The sequence below is a fragment of the Giraffa tippelskirchi genome, chromosome 1 (genome assembly GCF_054371585.1).
Source record: "Giraffa tippelskirchi isolate mGirTip1 chromosome 1, T2T-mGirTip1v1.2.pri, whole genome shotgun sequence".
In the NCBI taxonomy this organism is placed as follows: Eukaryota; Metazoa; Chordata; class Mammalia; order Artiodactyla; family Giraffidae; genus Giraffa; species Giraffa tippelskirchi.
The window spans coordinates 120,930,675-120,955,537 of record NC_137275.1 but is presented as its reverse complement, the minus strand read 5'-3'; the positions used below and the strand labels follow the sequence as shown (position 1 = coordinate 120,955,537).

Sequence of the window (24,863 nt, the reverse complement as noted above, 5' to 3'; positions counted from 1 at the left end):
CTGAGCTATGAGGGAAGCTGATAATAAAATATATGTTATATACCCATGTGATGTGGAGATAGATGCATATAGATGCCACAGTTTCCTGCATGTGCAAACACTGCATATGTGGTGGGTTGACTATAATCTTTATTTTAAGTATCTAAGAATAATAGGTAGACACTAATGAACTAAAAGGAAATATTTTAATTAAAACTTTTTGATTTGAAAACGATAAACATCAGTCTGAATTTATTTCAATTTAATGTTTAGTGTGAAAAATACACTTTGTTGATAAACCAGTTTTTCCCAAACTCCTTCTTCATTGCCTCTTTGACATCTTTGTTCCTCAAACTATAGATGATGGTATTCAGCATGGGAATTATGATTGTGTAAAATATGGACACAATCATGTCATGATCCAAGGCATAGCTGGAACTAGGTCTCACGTACATGAAGAGAACTGTACCATGAAAAATGGACACTCCTGTTAGGTGAGAGCCACATGTAGAAAAGACTTTTCTTCTCCCTTCAGCAGAATGCATCCTCAGAATGGCCAACAGAATGAAACCATAGGAGGTCAGAGCAATCAACATAGTGGATATCTCAATAGAGCCTGCCAAATAGAAAACTAGAAGCTGGTTCTTGCACATCTCAGAGCAAGAAATAGCAAGGAGGGGAGGGATGTCACAGAAGACATGTCTAATTTCATTGAATGCCCAGAAGGATAGGGTAACAGTAGCCACTATGTGTAAAGTAGCATGCAAGATACCAACAATATAGCAGGAAATTATAAGTGGCACATAGACTCTGGGTGACATTTTAACTAAATACAGAAGAGGGTTGTAGATGGCTACATAGCGATTATAGGCCATTGTGGCCAAGATGAAGTATTCTCTGGTCCCACAAGTAAGAAAGAGAAACATCTGTGTGGCATATCCAAGAAAGGAAATGGTTTTATTCTCGGATAGGAAATTGATCATCATTTTGGGGATGATAACGGAAGAACAGCAGGCATCTAAGAATGATAATGCTATCAGAAAATAGTACATGGGGTTGTGGAGCTGGGAATCCATAACGACTAAGAAAACCAACCCCAAATTTCCTATCATTGTAAAAAGACAGATTGCTAGAAATAGTAAAAATAGAAAGATTTGCACCTCAAAATAATCTGTAAAACCCATCAGTATAAACATGGTCACCTCAATCCTATCTTTTATCTGAATCCTGTATAAATCAAAATTTGATGGTGATCCTGACATCTCAGTTTTCAGTTCCAAAAGCAATATGTGGCAAAAATAGAGTCCACCAATTACATCCTCATGTCTGTTTCTTAGAAATGCTTTCCAGCGAGGGAACAGTCCAATGATTAAAAGTTGAGTCCAAGTGGATGCATTACTCTGTAAAAATAAATTAATTGCTGTTGGTTAAATTTTCATGTTAAAAATAGTGCCAGTTTACATGGTTTAACTTCCAATTTATTTTCTGTTGAATTTATGACTGCTCACTTTCATATGATGTCATCTTAAAATTCCCCACAAAGACAAATTAATATAGGAGTTTTTAATCCCAACATTATTATAGTAGAAAATTCATATCTGAGTGCTAATCCCAGATTTTCTACAGCATGCCTGAAATTTACAATTTGTAAAATATGAGCAAATACGTTTACATCAGAAGATAGTATTGAATTTAAATGTTAAAAACCAAAGTGAAAATTACTTAACTTTATCATGTTCCCAGGTTACTGGGAAATAGGATTATTGTAATTATTGTGATATTACTTAGTCATGTCCAACTCTTTGCAACCCCATGGACTGCAGCCTGCCAGGCTCCTCTGTCTAGGCAAGAAGACTGGAGTGCGTAGTAGCCATTCCTTCAGGGAATCTTCCCGACCCAGTGGTCGAACCTGGATTTCCTGCATTGCAGGCAGATTCTTTATAATCTGAGTCACCAGGGAAGCCTAAGCAGATCCACTTGTACCAGAAGTGAAGTTCGAATCCACAAGAATATAAATCCATTGGATCTTGAGTTCAATGCCTTAACCACTTGGGCATTCTGGTACCTGAATTTTCTGTAATTACTATAAGATACAGTCATCCCTAGGTGGGGGGCATGTAGTTCCAGAATCCCCCTTCCCAATACCAAAATGAAAGATGCTCAAGTTCTTTATATAAAATGGGGAGATATTTACAATATAAGCAACACACCTCTTCTCACATATTTGAATCCATCTATAGATTAGTTATAAAACTTAATATAATGTAAATGTTGTCTAAAAGGTTGTAAATATAATTTAAATGCTTTTAAAATAGTTGTTGATGTGCTGCAAATTTGTTTACTTTTTGAACTCTGCAAATTATTATTTTCTCAATACTTTGGATCTACAGTTGATTGAATCCAGGGAAGTAGAGCCCTTGGATATAAATAGCACTGACTGTAAATATCTCCTGATGACAGATAATAAAACTTTTTAGAAAAGGTATTGCTAAAAGAAGCACATGACTAGGTAAACCACAATGTAGTGTTTTATTATGGCTCTATTTCCCTGTGCTGTCAGACTGTTGCTTATTCAGTGGAGTAGGAAGAAAGCAAAGTGCATAACAAACAAGCAAAATGTTAAAAGGTCATCAGTATCTGTACCTAAAGTCTTCAGCATTTAAATCAACATTTATTTAAAAGAGTGAAAAATCTGCTGTGGGTGGGACTGGGCTGAATTCAATGACCTACCAATGGCTTATATTACTAACATGAAATGCACTATATCGTTGTTATAATGAGACAAGCATACATCAAATAGAGAATGAGCAAATCAGCTTAAAATCACTTTTAGAAGGAAAACAGAGTCTCATGTCTTCATTTTCCCACATAGTTCCTCCTTTCACGTGAAAATTTTTCTTAATACGTAGAATAAATAAATTTTCAATTGTGGAGTTGCCAAATCAAAAAGGAAAATCTTACTTAATTCTTAGAGAAATGTATATGGTATAAATTTAATATATAATTAAATGTTTATCTCTTTGTTAATTCAAAGAACTCATATCTTACTCTTGAAAGAACATATACACACACAAATGTATTATAAAATTTCCAGTTTAGTTTGAATGGTTATATTAATAAAATATCTTATAACACCTTCAAGTTTATTAACATTAAAGGTATTCAGTTCAGTTCAGTTCAGTCGCTCAGTCGTGTCCGACTCTTCGCGACCCCATGAATTGCAGCACGCCAGGCCTCTCTGTCCATCACCAACTCCCGGAGTCTACTCAAACCCATGTCCATCAAGTCGGTGATGCCATCCAGCCATCTCATCCTCCGTCGTCCCCTTCTCCTCCCGCCCCCAATCCTACCCAGCATTAGGGTCTTTTCCAATGAGTCAGCTCTTTGCATGAGGTGGCCAAAGTATTGGAGTTTCAGCTTCAACATCAGTCCTTCCAATAAACACCCAGGATTGATCTCCTTTAGGATGGATTGATTGGATCTCCTTGCAGTCCAAGGGACTCTCAAGAGTCTTCTCCAACATCACAGTTCAAAAACATCAATTCTTCGGCGCTCAGCTTTTTTCACCGTCCAACTCTCACATCCATACATGACCAGTGGAAAAACCATAGCCTTGACTAGATGGACTTTTGTTGGCAAAGTAATGTCTCTGCTTTTAAACATGCTATCTAGGTTGGCCATAACCTTCCTTCCAAGGAGTAAGCGTCTTTTAATTTCATGGCTGCAATCACCATCAGCAGTGATTTTGGAGCCCCCCAAAATAAAGTCTGACACTGTTTGCACTGTTTCCCCATCTATTTCCCATGAAGTGATGGGACCAGATGCCATGATCTTAGTTTTCTGAACGTTGAGCTTTAACCCAACTTTTTCACCCTCCTCTTTCACTTTCATCAAGAGGCTCTTTAGTTCTTCTTCACTTTCTGCCATAAGGGTGGTGTCATCCGCATATCTGAGGTTATTGATATTTCTCCCGGCAATCTTGATTCCAGCTTGTGTTTCTTCCAGCCCAGCGTTTCTCATGATGTACTCTGCATATAAGTTAAATAAGCAGGGTGACAATATACAGCCTTGACGTCCTCCTTTTCCTATTTGGAACCAGTCTGTTGTTTCATGTCCAGTTCTAACTGTTGTTTCCTGACCTGCATACAGGTTTCTCAAGAGACAGGTCAAATGGTCTGGTATTCCCATCTTTTTCAGAATTTTCCACAGTTTATCATGATCCACACAGTCAAAGGCTTTGGCATAGTCAATAAAGCAGAAATAGATGTTTTTCTGGAACCCTCTTGCTTTTTCGATGATCCAGCGGGTATTGGCAATTTGAACTCTGGTCCTCTGCCTTTTCTAAAACCAGCTTGAACATCTGGAAGTTCACGGTTCACGTATTGCTGAAGCCCAGCTTGGAGAATTTTGAGCATTACTTTACTAGCATGTGAGATGAGTGCAAGTGTGCGGTAGTTTGATCACTCTTTCGCATTGCCTTTCTTTGGGATTGGAACGAAAACTGACTTTTCCAGTCCGGTATACTAAATGTATTATTTGAGTATCAAAAATATAGTCATTTTTAAAATCCTTTATTATCAATATTTCTCCTTCAAGAATCCATATATTACACACAAAAATATTGATTGAGAAGAGTCAGTTTCAAAATAGGAATTAGGCAGATAAGAAATACAGTAAAAATAAAAAATATGCAGGCAAATTTTGAAAAATACCTCAAGAGATGGTCTAATAAAGAAATTCTTTAATAAATACGTGATCACTAACCTTTACAAGGGAAACTTTAGCTTTATTTTGATTCTAATTTTTATTTAACTGATGTGTTTGAGACAGCAAAGTTGTGGAAGTTAAAAAATATTGTATTTAATTCTAGAACCTTAATATTACAGTCTCAGATTTAGCCCCTAATGTGATTTAGCAAAAGCAACTTAATCCTTCAAATGAAAGAATAAAATTGATCAAAATTTTGGTGCATATTTTGTTTGACTACATAAACATGGTATGACAACAGAGTTTTTATTTATGAGATGCATTAAAATGTTTTGTTAAAGTATTAATTATATGTGAAGGATTTATACATATTAAATATGACTATAATTTGTTTCAAATTTTTCTTAACTTGAAGGGGCAATTATAAATAAATAGGGAGCTAGGAAATCAAAGTTTTGTCAAAGCATTGGATAATGAATGGACTCCAAACCAAAATCTCAGTAGCTCTTGTTTCAGTTAAGCTTATGTGTTACATGACACTCAATATAAATTAAAATATCATTCTCATGAAATTAAACTAACTGAATTCCAATATTTAATACTATCAACCATCTTAAAAATTCTCTTCTATTGCATTCTGATGTGGGGCATATCAATAAAATAATAGTATGTTTACTTAAATATCCTGATAATTTTGTCCTTTACAACTTTGTCATACACGTTTATATCTCTGATCTATTTTTTTTTACTCCATTTCTTTTCTTTTTTAAAAAATTTATTTATTCTTTAATTGAAGGATAATTGCTTTGCAGAATTTTGTTGTTTTCTGTCAAACTTCAACATGAATCAGCCATAGGTACAAAAGGTGGATTATGAATGAAGGCATATGCTGTTCTTAGTCATGCTTCATTAGAGCAATTACCTATTTCAATGTAGAGAAATGAGGAATGGTAGACAAAAAGTGTTTCCCAGGTGGTGCCAGTGGTAAAGAATCCATCTGCCAATGCAAGAGATGTGGGTTTGATCCCTGGATCGTGAAGATAGCCTGGAGAGGGAAAGGGCAATCCAATCCATTACTCTTGCCTGGAAAATTCCATGGACAGAGGAGCCTAATGGGCCAGTCCATGGGGTGGCAAAGAGTCAGACATGACTTAGCACACACAGACAAAAAGTATGGGGTCATTTACTTCATCCAGGGTGCTCTTCAAACAGGCGATTCTGTCCACTAATTAAGGAGATTAGAACTAATTGTTTTTGCATCCAGCTTGATTCCACTTTGAGAGAAAGAGTCTAAGAAGATGGGTCCCAGATTTTTGACAAAGTATCATCATTCTGAAAAGCTAAATCAAATGAGCTCCTCAACTCTCAAACAGGTGGAAAACACAATAATAGACACTCATGATATGAATAATATTATAAACACTGAGTTGGAGAAAAACAAAGCTGTGTTAACAGCTACCACAAATCATACGATGGCTACAAGAGGTTATAGATGGTACATACAATATTCTGTGCAATCTGCATAGCAACCTGCAACAAAATAAATGAGAATTCTTTTATAGATTAGACAGTTGAAGACCAGCTAGACCTATGAACTGAGTAAGTTCACATAGTGAATTGCTAGAGGCACCAAGGCTGAAGTACAAATTTCTCTGTTGCCAGACCCCATGCTATTACCATCAACATATCACAATCTAATTGTAACATGCCACAATTCCTGGAATTGCTATGCCCTAGAAATACATTAACATTCTTATGTGCTTGAATCTTTTTTTTTAAATCAAGCTTAAGTAGACTATGAAAATAAAATGAAAGAAAAATCTTGCTGTAGCTTCAAGATCAATCAGCTAACTGGTGAAACAAATTTAAAACTAATTTATATCCCTCCATGAGAAAAAATAATGATCTTCAAATGATGTATACTCAACAGCTGGTTAATAAATAATTTTCTTTCCATTTAATAATTTTCCTAAAGTTTAAATATAACCATTTATTTATACCCTTATTCTGACTGATGTCTTCCATCTAGGAAACTAAAACAATTTCCTAATTTATAGCTACATTGGGCTAAAAATTTAGGGAGCCTTTCTTATTTCCCCTACTATGTTCTCATAAATTTCCTCACTCAATGCTTAATTCAATTCTGAATTAACTAGAAAAATTTATCTAAGAGTTAAATATTAAGGCATAGAATCTAGTATGAGGTTCAAGGTTATCGCTTCTGAAATATTTTGTAATCAATTAAAATCCTTTAATATTACCTGTGAAAATGAACTGTACACTCAGTCAAAATATGCTATGAGTATTAAGCATTTGGACTCTTATACCAGATTCTCTGGCTCTTGAAATCTTTAGGGATATCTCAAGGACGAAAAACACTAATTCTCTTCCGGGATAGAAAAGTAACAAGATTTTTTTTTTCCTCTTCTTAGTGATGAAGAAAAATGTTTGATTCTGGAGCAATGAACAACAAAGTTGAAATGATATGTGAATGCACTCTGGCCTCTGTTGTAAGATGATCTCTCAGCGGAAGAAAAATATGCACAGAATTGGAATGACATCTAATGATATAGGACATGGAACAAGCTCTGACGTTTAACAGCTGTGTCATTGGGTTGATGATTTAATTACTCTGAAATCCAGTTTCCTCTACTTGGGAATATAACGTGATACTACTCTCAAAATTTTGTAAATGTTTACATAATGAAATAATATGAAAGTACCTATTATAGACTTCATTATCATTAAGTAAAGATTACCGTATATATTTAAATTTTAAAGTGCTACACTACAAAGGGGGAAAGGGGTAAAGAGATAAATCCACTGGCAGTTTGTAGAGGAGATATAATAATAAACAAATAAGATTATTGAGAGGAGGGATTATAAAGTATACAAAAACAATATTTTATGTAGTAAAATCAACTTGAATATAATTAGGAACTTTTAAACAATAAAGAAGTAACTTTCATTTCTGGTTGTGACATACAGGGTCACAGCAAGCCATTCTTCCTACTGAAAACACTAGACAAATTTGGATAAAGAATTACAAAACTCCTATTTTGAAGGAAACAGATAGCTATGGAAAAAAGTAAAAAGTCAATGACAACATCAAAATGAAGGCTCATTAAGTCAGAGAGAGACAGTCCACCTGATCATTCACAATTGGGTGACTGATCATCTTTTACAAACAATGCTGAAAGATGCAAAACTGCATAAAATCATACTTACGCATGTTTATTGATTCAAAGAGTCATTGAAGGTGCCCAGTTCTTCTCCACAGGTTTGGGCACTTGCATTCTCATGAGTGTAAAAAGTGTATCTTCCCAAGAGATTGTTTGGGGAAATGTCTTGGACTGTTTCGTGTACTAAATCTACACGATATACATTTTTCATTCCTTTTTCTTGAATGCAATTGAGTTTTCGCCCCTATTTTTAAATGATGATTTTCCTCCCTTTTCTGTGAGCTGTTGCTTCAACTATTTGGTCCATTTTTCTACTTTTGTTTTATTTTGACTTCCTGATATTTAGGTGGAGGTTATTAATAAAAGCAAATAACATTTTAGGTGAGGTATTATATTTTGTCATCTTTATCAAAACATTTTAATTTTTAATGTAAGATTGTATCAAGTAGAATTATTTATTTTTGTGTAGATTTTTTGGTTTTTGTGTTCTGCATTCTAATTTTGAGTCAATCGAGAAAAACTTTCTTTACTTTAATGGTATAGAAATATTTATTTATAACTCTTTCGTTATTTCACTTTTGAAATATGTAAATGTGCGAACCCTTAAGATTTTCCTACTGTATTATAATGTATTAACTAAAGTCCATATTTCTTTCTCAAAGTTTTCTCGGTAGTCCAATAGCAGGTTTTTTCTTAATGCTCTTATTTTGCTAATTTGGTATGCTATTTTTATTATAGGATAAATTTTAATTTCTATTAGAGTTTTTCTCAATATAATTAATGTATCCATGTGTTTTCCCAGGACACTGCGTAGAAAATTATCAGTTTATTTTTAACTATTAAATCTCTGTACAGTTAAATTTTATTCATTGTTCATTAACAAGTTGAATATCTTCCCTTTTTTAAACAATTGTTTCCCTCTGTTTTCTGTGAAGTGTTCCTTAAACTATTTGTATCATTTTCTAATCTCATTTTAGATTTTTCCTTGATAATTAAAAAATAAATATCTATCTGGGATATGACATAATTTTTTCCAAAATTTTACCCATACTAGTTTAACTTTAACTTTGGTGCATGTTCATTTCCACCAAGTAGAATTATCTACTTTTATGTAATTAATTTTTTTCAGGTTTTGCGCCCTGAATTCTAATTTTCAGCCAAAGTTAAACTTTTCTTGCTTCAAGATTATACAAATTTTAATTTAGAATGCTTTCATTGTTTCACTCACTTACTACACTGTGTAAATCTATGCCTCATTTAAAGCTTTCCTATTTTAAAGCTACCATGCTGTTCCAATAACATTAATTTAAAAGTCTATTTTGCAAATGTGTTACGGTATTTTGCTATTGGATGATGAATTTGTGTCTCTTTTCTGAATTTTATTTTCTATGGCATCAGAAAATTTCTCCATTCATAATACCACGTTGTGCTAATTATGAGACTTTAGAGCACAGTTGATCTTTGGATGTGCACCTGCCGTAGCTCAGTTCTGGCTGGCTTCTCACATCACCCACTCCTCACTCACCTTCTGTGGTGTCTTGCACATGATCCCTGATACTCTGTTATTGCCTTCATAGTCACTCTCTGTTATAACACTACCATCAGAGTTCCCTCTCATAGAGATATTTTCTGTTTGTAATCATAAAACATTAGTACCCATTGTTTACTAACAAGTAACATGATTGGATCCAAACCAACATTTTTGAAACAGTCTAGATGTTGGGAATAATTATTTTTCCCAGACTTGAAGCCAAGAAGACACAGACTGTGTTGCTGGTATCTTTCCACACTATCTCAGTTGGAAAATTCAAGTTATTTTATCCTATACAAAGTTTTGGAATTATTTTCTCTCACAACTGCATTCACACTAGAAATTTGAAACTGAGAAAATAAAACCTCTATTATTAGTGCTAAATTTTTTTTTTTTATTCCAGGAATAATAATACAACATCTATCTCTTAGGTTTCCCTGGTGCCTGGGAAAGAATCAATAACATATAAGATTAAAATAGTATTTATCATCTGGGCAATTGCATGTTGCAGAACCCTAAATATCAATTAAGAATATAATATAGGAGGATATAAGAAAAACATGTTCAGGAAATTGTGCTGCAAGCTCAGTGTTAATAGAACGAGGCACACAGTAGAGTGTTCATGATAGTGTTTGAACTGGGTGTGTGTCAGTTTTAGATGGTCTGCAGTTATGCTGCTCAGCACCCTATTCAATTCTAAGAAATAAGAAATGTGCTGTGCACTCTAGTCCATGAAGAGGCTGAAGAGAAAGTATTCTGGGTGGAGTGAGAACTAACTGGGAAAAATAAAACAAACCATAGAGTGCCAAGTGATACTTTTAATTGGAAATGTAACGTAACTGCTCTAAGAGATCTCCTAGGGTAGAGAAACTTTATTGACGAGCCCTTTATTTTGGAAAGGATGGAATATTTTAAAAGTAAGTTGAATGTCTGACTAAATTGTGATTTCGCTTAAACTAATATCATTATTTATATCCTCTACAGTGAGAAAAAATCAGTGTCATCTTATATAAGAATGGTAAATATGAACTCTTTTATATTCTTGTAAGCTTTAGTTTATAACTTTTATTTTAAAATTTAATACTTGATATATAATAGCAAGAATGTTATGTTAAAGGAACTTCCATGTATTTCTGACTAGGTCAAATAAAGTTTACAGTTAAAAAAATTTACTAATAATATTGAATTATTTTGAAATGCTCAAGACTTGAATAACTGATATATATATTTTTAAATTAGTTTATTTTCTATTTTTTAACTTTACAATATTGTATTTATTTTGCCATACATTGACATGAATCCAGCAGACGAATGGATAAGGAAGCTGTGGTACATATACACAATGGAATATTACTCAGCCATTACAAATAATACATTCAAATCAGTTCTAATGAGGTGGATGAAACTGGAGCCTATTATACAGAGTGAAGTAAGCCAGAAAGAAAAACACCAATATAGTATACTAACACATATATATGGTATTTAGTCAATTGGTAAAGATAACCCTATATGTGAGACATCAAAAGAGACACAGATAAATAGAACAGTATTAACTGACATATTTTATACAATGTGGGGAGATAAACTTGGTTTTGAGCAAAGATATTTCAATGGACATTCTTAAATTAATTAGAATCCTGCTGATACTTTAAGAAGAGATTATACTAATATAAAACAAAGACTGATGCTGAAGCTGAAGCTCCAATACTTCAGCCACCAGATGCGAAGAACCGACTTATTAGAAAAGACCCTGAAGCTGGGAAAGACTGAAGGCAGGAGGAGAAGGGGACCACAGAGGATGAGGTGGTTGGATGGCATCACTGACTCAATGGACATGAGTTTGAGCAAGCTCCAGGAATTGGTGATGGGCAGGGAAGCCTGGCATGCTGCAGTCCATGGGGTCGCAAAGAGTCGGACATGACTGAGCGACTGAACTGAAATAAATATAAAGCAATCTAGTTCATACAGTTGCAACTTCTGGGGAATTCAAGGAACATCTATTTTTAAGAAAAAATAAATGCTTTTAAGTTTAAAATAATGAAATAATTTTTAGTTCAATACTGTTTTTAAATTACTTACATGATTTAACCTGCTAATTAATATTAAATATATAGACCTAACTGAAGTAGGTAGGGTAGAGATGGTGGTATGAGCAATAACAAACTGATATGGAATATTATCATACATCCTTTTAATCATTTCAATTTTTCTGAATAATGGAGACTTGAGTTCAAAATAGCAATATTAAAGCATTAATATTTATTTCCCTTGATAATAAGCACTTAAACATTTACAAGAAAGAGGTATAGTGCAGACAACTTAGAGACAGCACACAGAGTAGTCGCTTTTTCTAATTTGCTCACTGTTGAGAATAACATGCAAAACTTTGTCTTACCATGAATCTTATTCATGGTATATGCTGATGATTTAACTATCACAATGCTGGACTTGTACAATTAGAAATTATAATTTATTTAGCACTGAAGAAAAGAAATGTTGGGGATGGAGGAGTGAAAGCAAATGCTAAATCTTCTTTTTCTATAGAGAAAACACAAACAGAGAAGAGAACAAAAAAGAGAAGAGAACAAAAAGAAATATACCGGAATAAAATCTAACTAATTTGAAGGAATTTCTTCCCTTGGGCTTTGCTGATGTTCACCATCTCCAGTGGCTTCTATTTGGGTTGTTTTTAGTCAGGTATATCATTATTTTGATGGGCAACAGCACCATAATTCTAATAACAAAAGTGGGTCTTGACACCTACATTCCCATGTATTCTTTCCCTGGCAATTCTTTCCTTTTGGAAATAGCTATGGATCTGTTACCCTTCACAATGCTCATGAATCCTGGAAGTCAAAGAGAACATCTTTTTTTTTTTTTTCTTAGTTTAATCATGTAAACCTTTGAGCCCTAGTTTCTTCATCTATAATATCAATATAACATGACATTAACACAATTCAATAACATGCTGTTGCAAGTAGCTTACTAACACAAGAGTAGCACAAAGTAAATTGTGTTTTCCAATTTCCTAGATATTAGTTAAAGCTACAGTTTACTAATCATCTTTCTTTTAAAATTTTTATATTTTCCAAGTATATCTCAATACAGGAGAACTTTGAATGTCTGTAGGTCTCACTAATTACTCACTAAACGATACTTGCTCACTTACCTACCAGCAAAAATATATGTATTCTCTGGTTTTGATATTTTGGGGAACTGTGTATTAGCCATATTTTAAATAATTTGTAGCTTTCAGTTTTAATTTTCATGTGCTGCATCTTAGATATATTATTAGCTTGATAATTTTTAAATGAAAGTGACCCCTGGCACATCATAAGATATTTGAGAATAGATATACCAAGCAGAGTTTCAGAAATCATATCATCAATGTAGTTCCTTCAAGTTTGTCATTATTAATTAAATAACCAATAAGTCAACAACACTGTCAAACATAAGCTGCATCCTTGCAAAAGATAAATAAAAGTTCCTGCTTTATAATGCCTAATGGCTATGTTGCTTATTTTAGTAGATAAAGGCAGTGAGAATGGTCTCAAATAAAGTGCACACACAAGAAGTAAGAGCTATCATTGCAGAACATGGAAGGAAAAGCATGCTTCATTCTTGAGAAAGTTCCAATGGAAGAGTTGGGAAATTCCTGAAAAATGTATTACAGAATTTGGTGGTGCCTTACCACTGAGAAAGTGGTACGCAAATATTTCTGCTTCAGCATTTCGCTTTTTTAATATAAGTAAAATGGATAGATTTTGCTCTGCACACAGATTCAAAATGAAAGTGCATAATTCTTAAGCATATCACTTTTATTTAAAGTTAAACCTTGAATTGCAACTTATGCTTTTATATTTAGAATTTAGCATACATAGTCTCCATTACGGAGAAGGCAATGGCAACCCACTCCAGTACTCTTGCCTGGAAAATCCCATGGACGGAGGAGCCTGGTAGGCTGCAGTCCATGGGGTCTCGAAGAGTCGGACGTGACTGAGTGACTTCACTTTCACTTTCCACTTTCATGCGCTGGAGAAGGCAATGGCAACCCACTCCAGTATTCTTGCCTGGAGAATCCCAGGGACGGGGAAGCCTGGTGGGCTGCTGTCTATGGGGTTGCCCAGAGTCGGACACGACTGAAGCGACTTAGCAGTAACAGCAGTTTCCATTAGACTTCAGCTGTGTTGAGTCCAGGATATAAAATACTAGACATTAATAGAGAATAGAAATCTTATGTACTATTAATGATTCCTCTAAATCCCTTTAATTTATAGAATTACAAAAAAAAAGATAAATGTCTAATTGTACTATTTTCACAGATGGAACCTCAAAAATATCTAGCAAATGTGAATCTCACTTCAATGATGGAATTTGTTCTTTTGGGATTTTCTGACGTTCCCAATCTCCAAATGTTTCTTTTTGTGATGTTTCTGTTTACCTCTGTAATAACTCTGGTTGGAAAGGGCATCATTATTCTCATAAGCAGGACAGACCAGACTCTCCAGACTCCCATGTACATTTTCCTCAGTAATTTTTCCTTCTTGGAAATCTGTTATGTGTCTGCCACTCTTTCTAGAATGCTTATAAACCTTTGGACTCAGAAAACACATGTTTCTTTCCTTGCTTGTGCAACACAGATGAGTTTTGTCATTATATTTGGAAACACAGAGTGCCTGCTTCTTACAGTGACGGCCTATGACCGCTACATGCTACATGGCCATTTGTAGCCCCCTGCACTATCCTCTGGTCATGAACCACAAGGTCCATGTGGCTGCCTGCTGGGTCACTGGAGTTCCAACTGAGGTAGGGCAGACGGGCCAGATTTTCTCTCTGTCCTTTTGTAGATCCAACCAAATCAATCACTACTTCTGTGACATCCCCCTAGTACTGAAGCTGGCCTGTGGGGACACTTTTCTGGACGAGATGTTGGTCTTTACAGTTGCTGTGCTTTTTGTCATGGTCCCTTTTCTGCTGATTCTTGGCTCCTACAGTAGAATCACCTCCACCATCCTGAAGTTGCCATCGGCAACAGGAAGAGCAAAGGCTTTCTCCACCTGCTCATCTCATGTCATGGTTGTGACTTTATTCTGTGGATCTTCAACCGTTACATATTTATGACCTAAATCCAAAAATTCTTCCAGAACAGACAAATTTCTCTCACTTTTCTATACCACTATCACCCAGATGTTTAACCCCCTGATATACACGCTGAGAAATAAGGATGTCTTGACAGCCTTGAGAAAACTGCTACCTTCATGTAAAGCATTGGCGGCTTGATTTAAACTCATTTTCTGTTTTCCTATTTAATTTTGCCATTGTATAATCAGAAATAGTTTGCTTTTTCCACATGATTAATAGGATATATTACATTCATTCATTCCTGGCCTTATTGTTTTATACCGGATTTTTTAATATCAGGATTATATTATGGTATCTTACTGATAAGAAACTATGTATTTAGGCAATATTGTAATCAGTCTACAAATTTACTGGTGATTTGCAATATTATGAGAAAGTATAGTATCACTTACCTACCTTTTCCCCTAAAACCATAGATATTTTTGTACTTTTCCTGTTCATATAACTATCATGAACTTTTTTTTCCCTTTTCATGATGTCTTTAGATAATACAGATGGTAAAAGTTTGGAGAACAGTTGTTAAATATCTATGTTTTTTTTTACTTTAGACATTTTATCTTTCAATGACTTCAATTTGATCCTTCTGTAAAGATTAAATATAAAACTGCATAATGACCCTTACATTTTTGTAGTGTGGCAATAAATTTTTACCCTCTGCTTCTCTCTGAATTCTTCTCTCAAGATATGTTTTGTTTATGTAGCAAAATCATGCTACTAGCATGTTGATAATTTGTTCACTTAATTTTTACTAATGCAAAAAATATGAAAGCATGTTTGCTGTTCAGAGATATAAGATGTATGGGATTCGATCATTTTCTGCCCATATAGTGTTATCCATTCTCTAAGATCTCTTGCTTTTTTAAAAAATTCTTTTCGTGAAGTACACAATTGAAATTAAAATAAAAATACTTGGGATATTTAGTACATTATTTTCCCAAGTTTTCCTGGTTGTAAAGGATTATACTTGATAAGACAGAATCACTATAATAAACTAAAAAAAATTACTATTAAAAAGATCTTGTATTTCTTCAAATGGAAAGAGTCAAACTACAGACAGTGCACTGGATCATTTTCAGTCAAACTGATTGGGAAATGATGCAATCTGAGGAAGGTTTTTTTTCTTTTGTATTTTCTTTTTAAATCTGTCTTTCTCTTATTATACTATGTGTTTAAATTATTTTTCATAAGACCATAATTCATCTATCAGCTAGTTCTCTTCTTTGAGCAGGTATCATGTCATCAAAAAAGACATCTAAAAGGCACACAAAGATTACAGTGATCATTTCAGAGGAGATAATGTGCAGATGACAGCAACAGATGACAACTATGGCTATTACAAATTACCCATTGAGAGGACTAAAGGAAGTAAAATATAAAAGTTGGTTTTGTAGCCATTTTGAAGTCCTCTGTTTCAATATTCTGTTGCTGCACAACAAATTATATCCAAAATTCATGGTTTAGAATAATATCATTTGATTGTATCCCATACATTGTCCAGTACTGAGGCAGGGATCAGCTGCATGGTTGTTCTCTTCCGTATAGCATTGACCGTCATCACTAAAGAGAATTCATATGGTGACTGATTCGGTTTTCATGTCTAAAAAGCTTCACATAACTATATCGTGTAGTTACAATGATGCATTACAGAGAAAAAATTCCAGTTTTCACTTAAATTTCATACTCTAGGGGAACAGACTGTTACTAGATAAATAATAAAGTAATTTAGCATAAAAGCATAAAATAAATCCTACAGTAAAATGATCCACATCGAACTTGTAATATTAGAATGGTGTTTGACTTAGGTTGGATGGCATCACTGACTCAATGGACATGGGTTTGGGTAGATTCCGGGAGTTAGTGATGGACAGAGAGCCCTGGCGTGCTGCAATTCATGGGGTCGCAAAGAGTCGGACACGACTGAGCGACTGAACTGAACTGAACTAACTTAAGTTTGGGAAATAAGAAGTTAAAGAATGCTTTCAGTAAAGGATAACACTAAAGTAATGTTGTTTTTTTTTTTTTAATCTCAATAATAGGGCTAACAAACACAATTAAATTAAAAATGTTGAAACATGTTTTTCTGTAATTTGAGCCAAGGAAAGGGATTTTTCTCTCTTACAGTTTTTTTTTTCCAACATTTTACTAGAGATACTAGCCTATACAGTGTAAAAAAAAAAAAAGAGAGAGAGAAAGAGAATAAAATGTATATGTGAACATTGTAAAGTGTTAGTCGCTCAGTCATGTCTGACTCTTTGCTACCCAGTGGACTGTATCCTGCCAGGCTCCTCTGTCCATGGAATTCTCCAGGCAAGAATACTGGAGTGGATAGCCATTTCCTTCCCCAGGGGATCTTCCCAACCCAGAAGATCAAGCCTGGTTCTCCCACATTGCAGGCAGATTCTTTACCATCTGAGCCACCAGGGTTTTATTAACCTAATTGTTGGAAGAGGTTATATATGAATACGTGGAAAATATTTAATAATCTATAATGAAGTTATCAGACAGAATAAATGAATTCAATATGTGTCCTGGATACAGAGTCAGAAAACACAAATCAATTTATTTCCATATGTGTGTGCATGCTAAGTCACTTCAGTCGTGTCCAACTCTCTACGACCCTATATACTGTAGCCTGCCTGGCTCCTCTGTCCATGGAATTCTACAGGCAAGAATACTGGAGAGGGTTGTCATGCCCACCTCCAGGGGATCCTCCTGATCTAGGGATGGAACCCGCATCTCTTATGTCTCCTACATTGGCAGGCAGATTCATTACCACTAGTGCCACCTGTGAAGCCCTTATTCCCACATCGGAAAGCAAAAATAAGTAGACATTGAAAATCCTATTTAAATAGGAACAAAGATATGAAAATTTAGAAAGCAATGGAAATGAAAACCCTGCAGGAAGTTTATTTAGTAAACTAGAAAATAATTTGAGAGAAATTTAAGATAAGGAACTAAATGGATTGCTATAACATTTTTATGTACTGGAAAACTCAATATGTAAAAGATGTCAATTTTCCCTGATATAATTCAATACAATGATATAGAAATTCCATAAAGTAGGGTAAAATTCCTTTGGTGTATGGGTGGGTGAAGTGGTGTACAGGGGAGTGTGTGTGTGTGACTTAGGCTGATTTTAAATTGTGTATATAAAGACAACCAATTATTACCAAGGCACTCCTGAAGAACAGTTAAGTGAGAGGATTTACTTCACTGGACAGCATGCCTTACTATAATAGTGCAGAATTCAGACAGTGATTGATAAAGACATCAGTGATATGTGATAGAGAGCCCCACCAGTATCTCCTTCATATACATACACTTAAAAAAAAAAAGATGAAACTAGAAGCAACCAGGGGAAAATACATATCATAATAATGGGACAGATTTTTTGATGCAGATTTCAATTTGGAAACTATTTAGGACAGAAGAACAGATTACATCTTTAAAGAACTGGATAAAACAAGTATCAAACTAGAATGATTTTTCTAATAAAAATTATCCCACAAAACAGAAAGTGAACTTTAAAATAACAACATCTACATACAAACTAAAGGGAAAAAATATATTACAAACATATTTGTATATGGGAATGTAAAAGGAAGTTCTTCAAGTAGAAGAAAATAATACAGATTAAAATAATTTGGATCAACACAAAGAATGAACAGATCACAAAATGGAAAATAAGATGACAAAAATTAACATTTTTCATGTTTTAAAATGTCCATCAAATAATAAAAAACAGTTGAAAACAAAAAAAGAAGTATCATGGTATTTATAAGTTAAAGAATAAATGTGGTACATATATATGAATAATAGTCATAAGAAAGAAATAATGCCATTTGCAGTGACATGGATGGACCTAGAGAATTTTAAACTGAGTGAAGTGACAGAGAAAGAAAAGTATCACATCATAGCATTTATATATGGGATCTATACAATTGGTACAAATGAATCTCTTTACAAAGCAGAAATAGAATCACACATGTTGCAAACAAATTTAAAGTTACCAAGAGGGAAAGTTGGAAGGGGAGGGGTAAACTGAGGGATTGGGATTGAAATATACAAACTAACTTGTCTAAATAGATAGCTAGTAAGAACCTGTTGTATAAGACAGGAACCTTACTCAATACTCTGTAATAATCTGTATGGGAATAGAATTTTAAAAAGAGTCAAAGTATGTGTACGTATCACTGATTCACTTTGCTGTATGGTGGAAGCTAAATAACATTGTAAATCAACTGCATTCCAATAAAAATTAATTAAAAAAGAGTAAGTGTAAGACCATAATACAAAACAAAAGATAAGATTGTAAAAATAGGAATATTTTCAGGATCTTAACATTTTGCATTTAAGTATATAATTTATTTAATGGTAGATTGTATTAGGCAGATATTTATTTTGCAAACTCTACAGTTACAGCTAAAAATTAATAAAGAGCATTGGATAAAAAAGTGGTTCAGTTCAGTCACGTCTGACTCTTTGTGACCCCATGACTGAAGCACGCCAGGCCTCCGTGTTCATCACCAACACCCAGAGTTTACTGAAACTAATGTCCATTTAGTCAGTGATGTCATCCAACCAGCTTGTCCTCTGTCGTCCCTTTCTCCTCTCACCTTCAATCTTTCCCAGCCTCAGGGTCTTTTCAAATGAGTCAGTTCTTTGCATCAAGTGGCCAAAATATTAGAGTTTCAGCTTCAACATTAGTCCTTCCAATGAATATTCAGGACTGATCTTCTTTAGGATGGATTAGTTGGATCTCCTTGCAGTCCAAGGGACCCTCAAGAGCCTTCTTCAATATCACAGTTCAAAAACATCAATTCTTCAGTGCTCAGCTTTCTTTATAGTCCAGCTCTCACACCCATACATGACTACTGGAAAAACCATAGCTTTGACTAGAGGGACTTTTGTTGGCAAAGTAATGTCTCTGCTTTTTAATGTGTTGTCTAAGTGATACATAAATACTAAAAGTATATTAAAATCACAAAAAGTAAGAAGAAGAAAAATTAATGAAAATATATATGTATGAGAAAATATTGTATAAGAGAAATAAAACATAAACAGCAAGGCAGTAAATTTAAATATAGTCATATTTATAAAACCGCTATTAAAATGTACAGCAATTCAATCAATGTGCAGCATGGTATTGATGTTGTTCAGTGACTAAGTCTTGTCTGACTCTGCAACCCCATAAACTGCAGCACGTCAGGCTTCCCTGTCCTTCACTATCGCCTGGAGTTTGTTCAAACTCATGTCCATTGAGTCAGTGATGCCATCTCATCCTCCATCGTTGTCCCCTTCTCCTTTTGTCAATAAGCTGGCTCTTCGCATGAGGTGACCAAAGTATTGAAGCTTCAGTTTCAGCACCAATCCTCCCAGTGAATATTCAGGGTTGATTTCCTTTAGGATTAACCAGTTTGATTTCCTTCCTGTTCAAGGGACCCTCAAAAGTCTTCTCCAACACTACAGTTTGAAAGCAGCAATTCTTCGGCACTCAGCCTTCTTTATATTCTGACTCTCATATCTATACGTGACTACTGGAAAAACCATAGCTTTAACTATACAGACCTTTGTCAGCAAAGTGATGTCTCTGCTTTTTAATATCCACTCTAGGTTTGTCATAGCTTTTCTTCCAAGAAACAAACGCCTTTTGATTTCATGGCTGCTCACCGTCCACACTGATTTTGGTGCCCAAGGAAATAATATAGAGCATGGTGACTATAGTTAAATAATTTTGCATATTTGAAATTTGCTAAGAGAAATTTTTAAAAATTCACATCACAAGAAAAAAATGCATAACTTTGTGTGGTGATTGATGGATGTTAACATTAGACATTGTGATGACCATTTAAAATATATTTATGTTGTACATCAGAAGTTAATATAATGCTATAAGTCAAGTATATCTCAACCAGTCACTGAATTTTAAAGGTCGTGCTTTATGTTATGTAAATTATGCCTCAGTTCAGTTCAGTTCAGTCGTTCAGTCGTGTCTGACTCTTTGCAACCCCATGAATAGCAGCACGCCAGGCCTCCCTGTCCATCACCAACTCCCGGAGTTTACCCAAACTCATGTCCATCAAGTCGGTGATGCCATCCAGCCACCTTATCCTCTGTCGTCCCCTTCTCCTGCTGCCCACAATCCTTCCCAGCATCAGGGTCGTTTCCAATGAGTCAGCTCTTCGCAAAGGTGGCCAAAGTATTGGAGTTTCAGCTTCAACATCAGTCCTTCCAATGAACACCCAGGACTGATCTCCTTTAGGATGGACTGGTTGGTTCTCCTTGCTGTCCAACGGACTCTCAAGAGTCTTCTCCAACACCACAGTTCAAAAGCATCAATTCTTCGGCGCTCAGTTTTCTTCACAGTCCAACTCTCACATCCATGCATGACCACTGGAAAAACCATAGCCTTGACTAGACAGACCTTTGTTGCAAAATAATGTCTCTGCTTTTTAATATGCTATCTAGGTTGGTCATAACTTTCCTTCCAAGGAGTAGGAGTCTTTTAATTTCATGGCTGCAATCACCATCTGCAGTGATTTCGGAAATTATGCCTCAACATTATTGCTAATTTAAGCATCAAAGCCTAATGAAAATAATAATGACATTTTGTTGTTAGGCTCAAATATATCTATTAAACAAGTTAATATGCATAAATATGTACCATACATACTTATTCCTTTATGTGTCATGCTAAGTCATCAGTCTAAAGGTATACATGTTGTAGCATGCTATAACACCCTCTTTTTTTAGTGACCAAAAGTGAGGACTATGGCAGAGTGTGGCTTTATGCTCTTCAAATACATCTGTTTTATTGGCATATAGTGAACATCATTCCCTAACCTTCACAGAACTACATTGGACCAGGTGATTACTTTCTACAGTGACATATGGGTAGAAGTGATGTGTTTATTATGTGTAGAGGCTCTGAATAGTGTATCTGTTTCCTTATGTTCTGTCTGTCTGAAGTCTCACGTTTCTGCATGCTGAAGATCCAGTAGGAAACTACAAAGAAGAAGTAGGAACAGTGGGACTCTTAGATGGAAACACCAGAGTTTTTTCATCACTGACTGCAAACTTGTACTGTAATACGATTGCAAGATGTTTCTCTATTTTGTTACACTGATATATTTGAGGTATTGTCTTAGAGTGTAGATTTGTTTTCAGGTGATGATGATGTTGAATTGAAGAGAGAAACATTCAATTCACTATCCTAACGATAGATTTAAGGATTAGATCAATTTACTCACATGGGTGATGGGTGACAGGCATTCAGTTTGTTCCATCCTGTAAGTAAAACTTAGTTGAAACAAATCATCAGTGTAATTCTCATTTGTAAATAAACATGACACTAAATGACATGGATAAAACATCAATCCTAAAAAAGAGTACATAAGTCCAATTTATGAGGAACATGCTGTAATAAAGGGAAGCAAATTTAAAATACAAAAAAGAAACGCAATTTTATTTTTTTTAATTTTTTAATATTTTTTCTTTCTTTTTAAATTTTTAATGTTTTTTTAAAATTTTAAATTAGTTTATTTATCTATTTTTTAACTTTACAATATTGTATTTGTTTTGCCATACATTGACATGAATCCACCATGGGTGTACATGTTTTCCCCTTCCAGAACCCCCCTCCCACCTCCCTTCCCATCTCATCCCTCTGGGTCATCCCGGTGCACCAGCCCCGAGCACCCTGTATCATGCATCAAATCTGGACTGGCGATTTGTGTCACATATGATAATTTACATGCTCCAATGCCATTCTCCCATTTCATCCCGCCCTCTCCCTCTCCCATAGAGTCCATAATACTGTTCCATTTATCTGTGTCTCTTTTTATGTCTTGCATACAGGGTTATCTTTACCGATTAACTAAATACCATATATATGAGTTAGTATACTGTATTGGTGTTTTTCTTTCTGGCTTACTTCACTCTGTATAATAGGCTCCAGTTTCATCCACCTCATTAGAACTGATTCAAATATATTTTTTTTAATGGCTGCGTAATATTCCATTGTGTATATGTACCACAGCTTCCTTATCCATTCGTCTGCTGATGGGCATCTAGGTTGCTTCCATGTCCTGGCTATTATAAACAGTGCTGCAATGAACATTGGGGTACACGTGTCTCTTTCAAGTCTGGTTTCCTCGGTGTGTATGCCCAGCAGTGGGATTGCTGGGTCATATGGCAGTTCGGTTTCCAGTTTTTTGAGGAATCTCCACACTGCTCTCCATAGTGGTTGTACTAGTTCGCATTCCCACCAACAGTGTAAGAGGGTTCCCTTTTCTCCACACCCTCTCCAGCATTTATTGCTTGTAGTCTTTTGGATAGCAGCCATTCTGACTGGCGTGAAATGGTATCTCATTGTGGTTTTGATTTGCCTTTCTCTGATAATGAGTGATGTTGAGCCTCTTTTCATGTGTTTGTTAGCCATCTGTATGTCTTCTTTGGAGAAGTGTCTGTTTAGTTCTTTGGCCCACGTTTTGATTGGGTCGTTTATTTTTCTGGAATTGAGCTGCAGGAGTTGCTTGTATATTTTTGAGATTGATTGTTTGTCCGTTGCTTCGTTTGCTGGTATTTTCTCCCATTCTGAAGGCTGTCGTTTCACCTTGCTTATAGTTTCCTTTGTTGTGCAAAAGCTTTTAAGTTTAATTAGGTCCCATTTGTTTATTTTTGCTTTTATTTCCAATATTCTGGGAGGTGGGTCATAGAGAATCCTGCTGTGGTTTATATCGGAGAGTGTTTTGCCTATGTTTTCCTGTAGGAGTTTTATAGTTTCTGGTCTTAGGTCACGTTTAGATCTTTAATCCATTTTGAGTTTATTTTTGTGTATGGTGTTAGAAAGTGTTCTAGTTTCATTCTTTTGCAAGTGGTTGACCAGTTTTCCCAGCACCACTTGTTAAAGAGATTGTCTTTTCTCCATTGTATATTCTTGCCTCCTTTGTCAAAGATAAGGTTTCCATAGGTGCATGGAAGAAACACAATTTAAGAAACACGAATAGTGTTTCAAATTGTCAAGGAATCTCTAAACAGAAAGAAAAAATGTGCTTATGAGCAGAAGTGGATATTGGCCTTATAACCTCATTCCTGATAATTTTACCTACATACCTGCCTGGAAGTAGCTGAAATAGAAAAAGCATTTTGACAGGAGAAGTTTGTTTTTTTCCCTGTCTTAAATAATTGTGTTTAAATGTTTGTTTAAAAAAGAAAATGTATTAATTTGAGGATAATTGCTTTACAATGTTGTTTTGGTTCTGCCATACAACAAAGTAAATCAGTCATAGGTGTACATATATCCCCTCTGTCTTTAACCTCCCTTCCACACCCCCTCATCCTCCTCTCCCCAGTGTTGTCACAGAGCATCAGGTTGAGCTCCCTGTTTTATGTATTTAGAAACTTCCCACTAGCTATCTGCTTTACATGTGGTGGTGTGTATGTCTCAATGTTAATCTTTCAGTTTGTCCCACCCTCTCCTTCCCTTGCTGTGTCCACAAGTCTGTTCTCTATGTCTGTGTCTATATTCCTGCCTTGCAAATAGGTTTATCAGTATCATTTTTCTCAAGCACACACACACACACACACACATGCATATATATATATTTATGCACACGTGTGTTAATATAGGATACCTGTCTTTCTCTTTCTGAATTACTTCAGTCTGCATAACAGGCTCTTGGCTATTTTTAAGGTGCCTTTTGTTTTGAATCTACTAGATACCTACACTGATGACCAACTAGATATCCTAACATGAATTTTTGTCAGCAGATACAACATGCTTTAATTTCCACAAAAGTTAATCTAGGAACAGTGTTCCACTTCTGAAAAGGGATCTAATCCTCCCCGCAGTGTATCGGAAAGAACAACCATATCACGTTTGTGTATTAGTAAGTGACACACTTTTCTAAAGATGTGAAAGATGAGATCTGAATGAATTATGGGAATAAAATTAAGGAAGGCAAACTTACAGCAATTGCTAATGGTGTGAAATGCAATAAACTGAAAGTTTTATCTTTTTTTTTCCAGAAAGTACTATTGATACTAGATAATTGTCATTTTTCCACTATTGATACTATATAATTAAGTGTCATTCCCCCCCCCCAGAGGGGAACCTTTATGCCAAGAAGGAGCTTCAGAGGACAAATCATCTACAGAAAAAGTAGTATTAAAACGTAAACCCAGATGACCACTGAACAGAAGCAGTCTTCTAGAAATTAAACTGATACTCAAGAGAAAATGTCCCCCAGAGTGAGCATGACTACTTCCTACATAAGAGCAGCTGATATTTGAAGAATACTTCAGAATGACAGTAACTTCCT

At 35.0% G+C, this 24,863-nt stretch overlaps 1 protein-coding gene and 1 pseudogene across 1 annotated transcript; one reads left to right on the top strand and one right to left on the bottom strand.

The window, feature by feature from the left end:
• Window positions 1-248: 248 nt before the first annotated feature.
• Window positions 249-1,241, bottom strand: LOC145515892 (olfactory receptor 5T1-like). Its single transcript, XM_081517309.1, has one exon. The coding sequence runs from the start codon at window positions 1,239-1,241 to the stop codon at window positions 249-251; it is 993 nt and encodes a 330-aa protein (XP_081373435.1).
• A 12,480-nt stretch (window positions 1,242-13,721) lies between these two features.
• On the top strand, window positions 13,722-14,679 carry LOC145515881 (olfactory receptor 10AG1-like; annotated as a pseudogene).
• The last annotated feature ends 10,184 nt before the right edge of the window (window positions 14,680-24,863 follow it).

What these genes read in the sequence shown, in the direction of transcription:
- LOC145515892 (XM_081517309.1), bottom strand. Translation starts at nt 1,241, where the DNA reads ATGTCAGGATCACCATCAAATTTTGATTTATACAGGATTCAGATAAAA.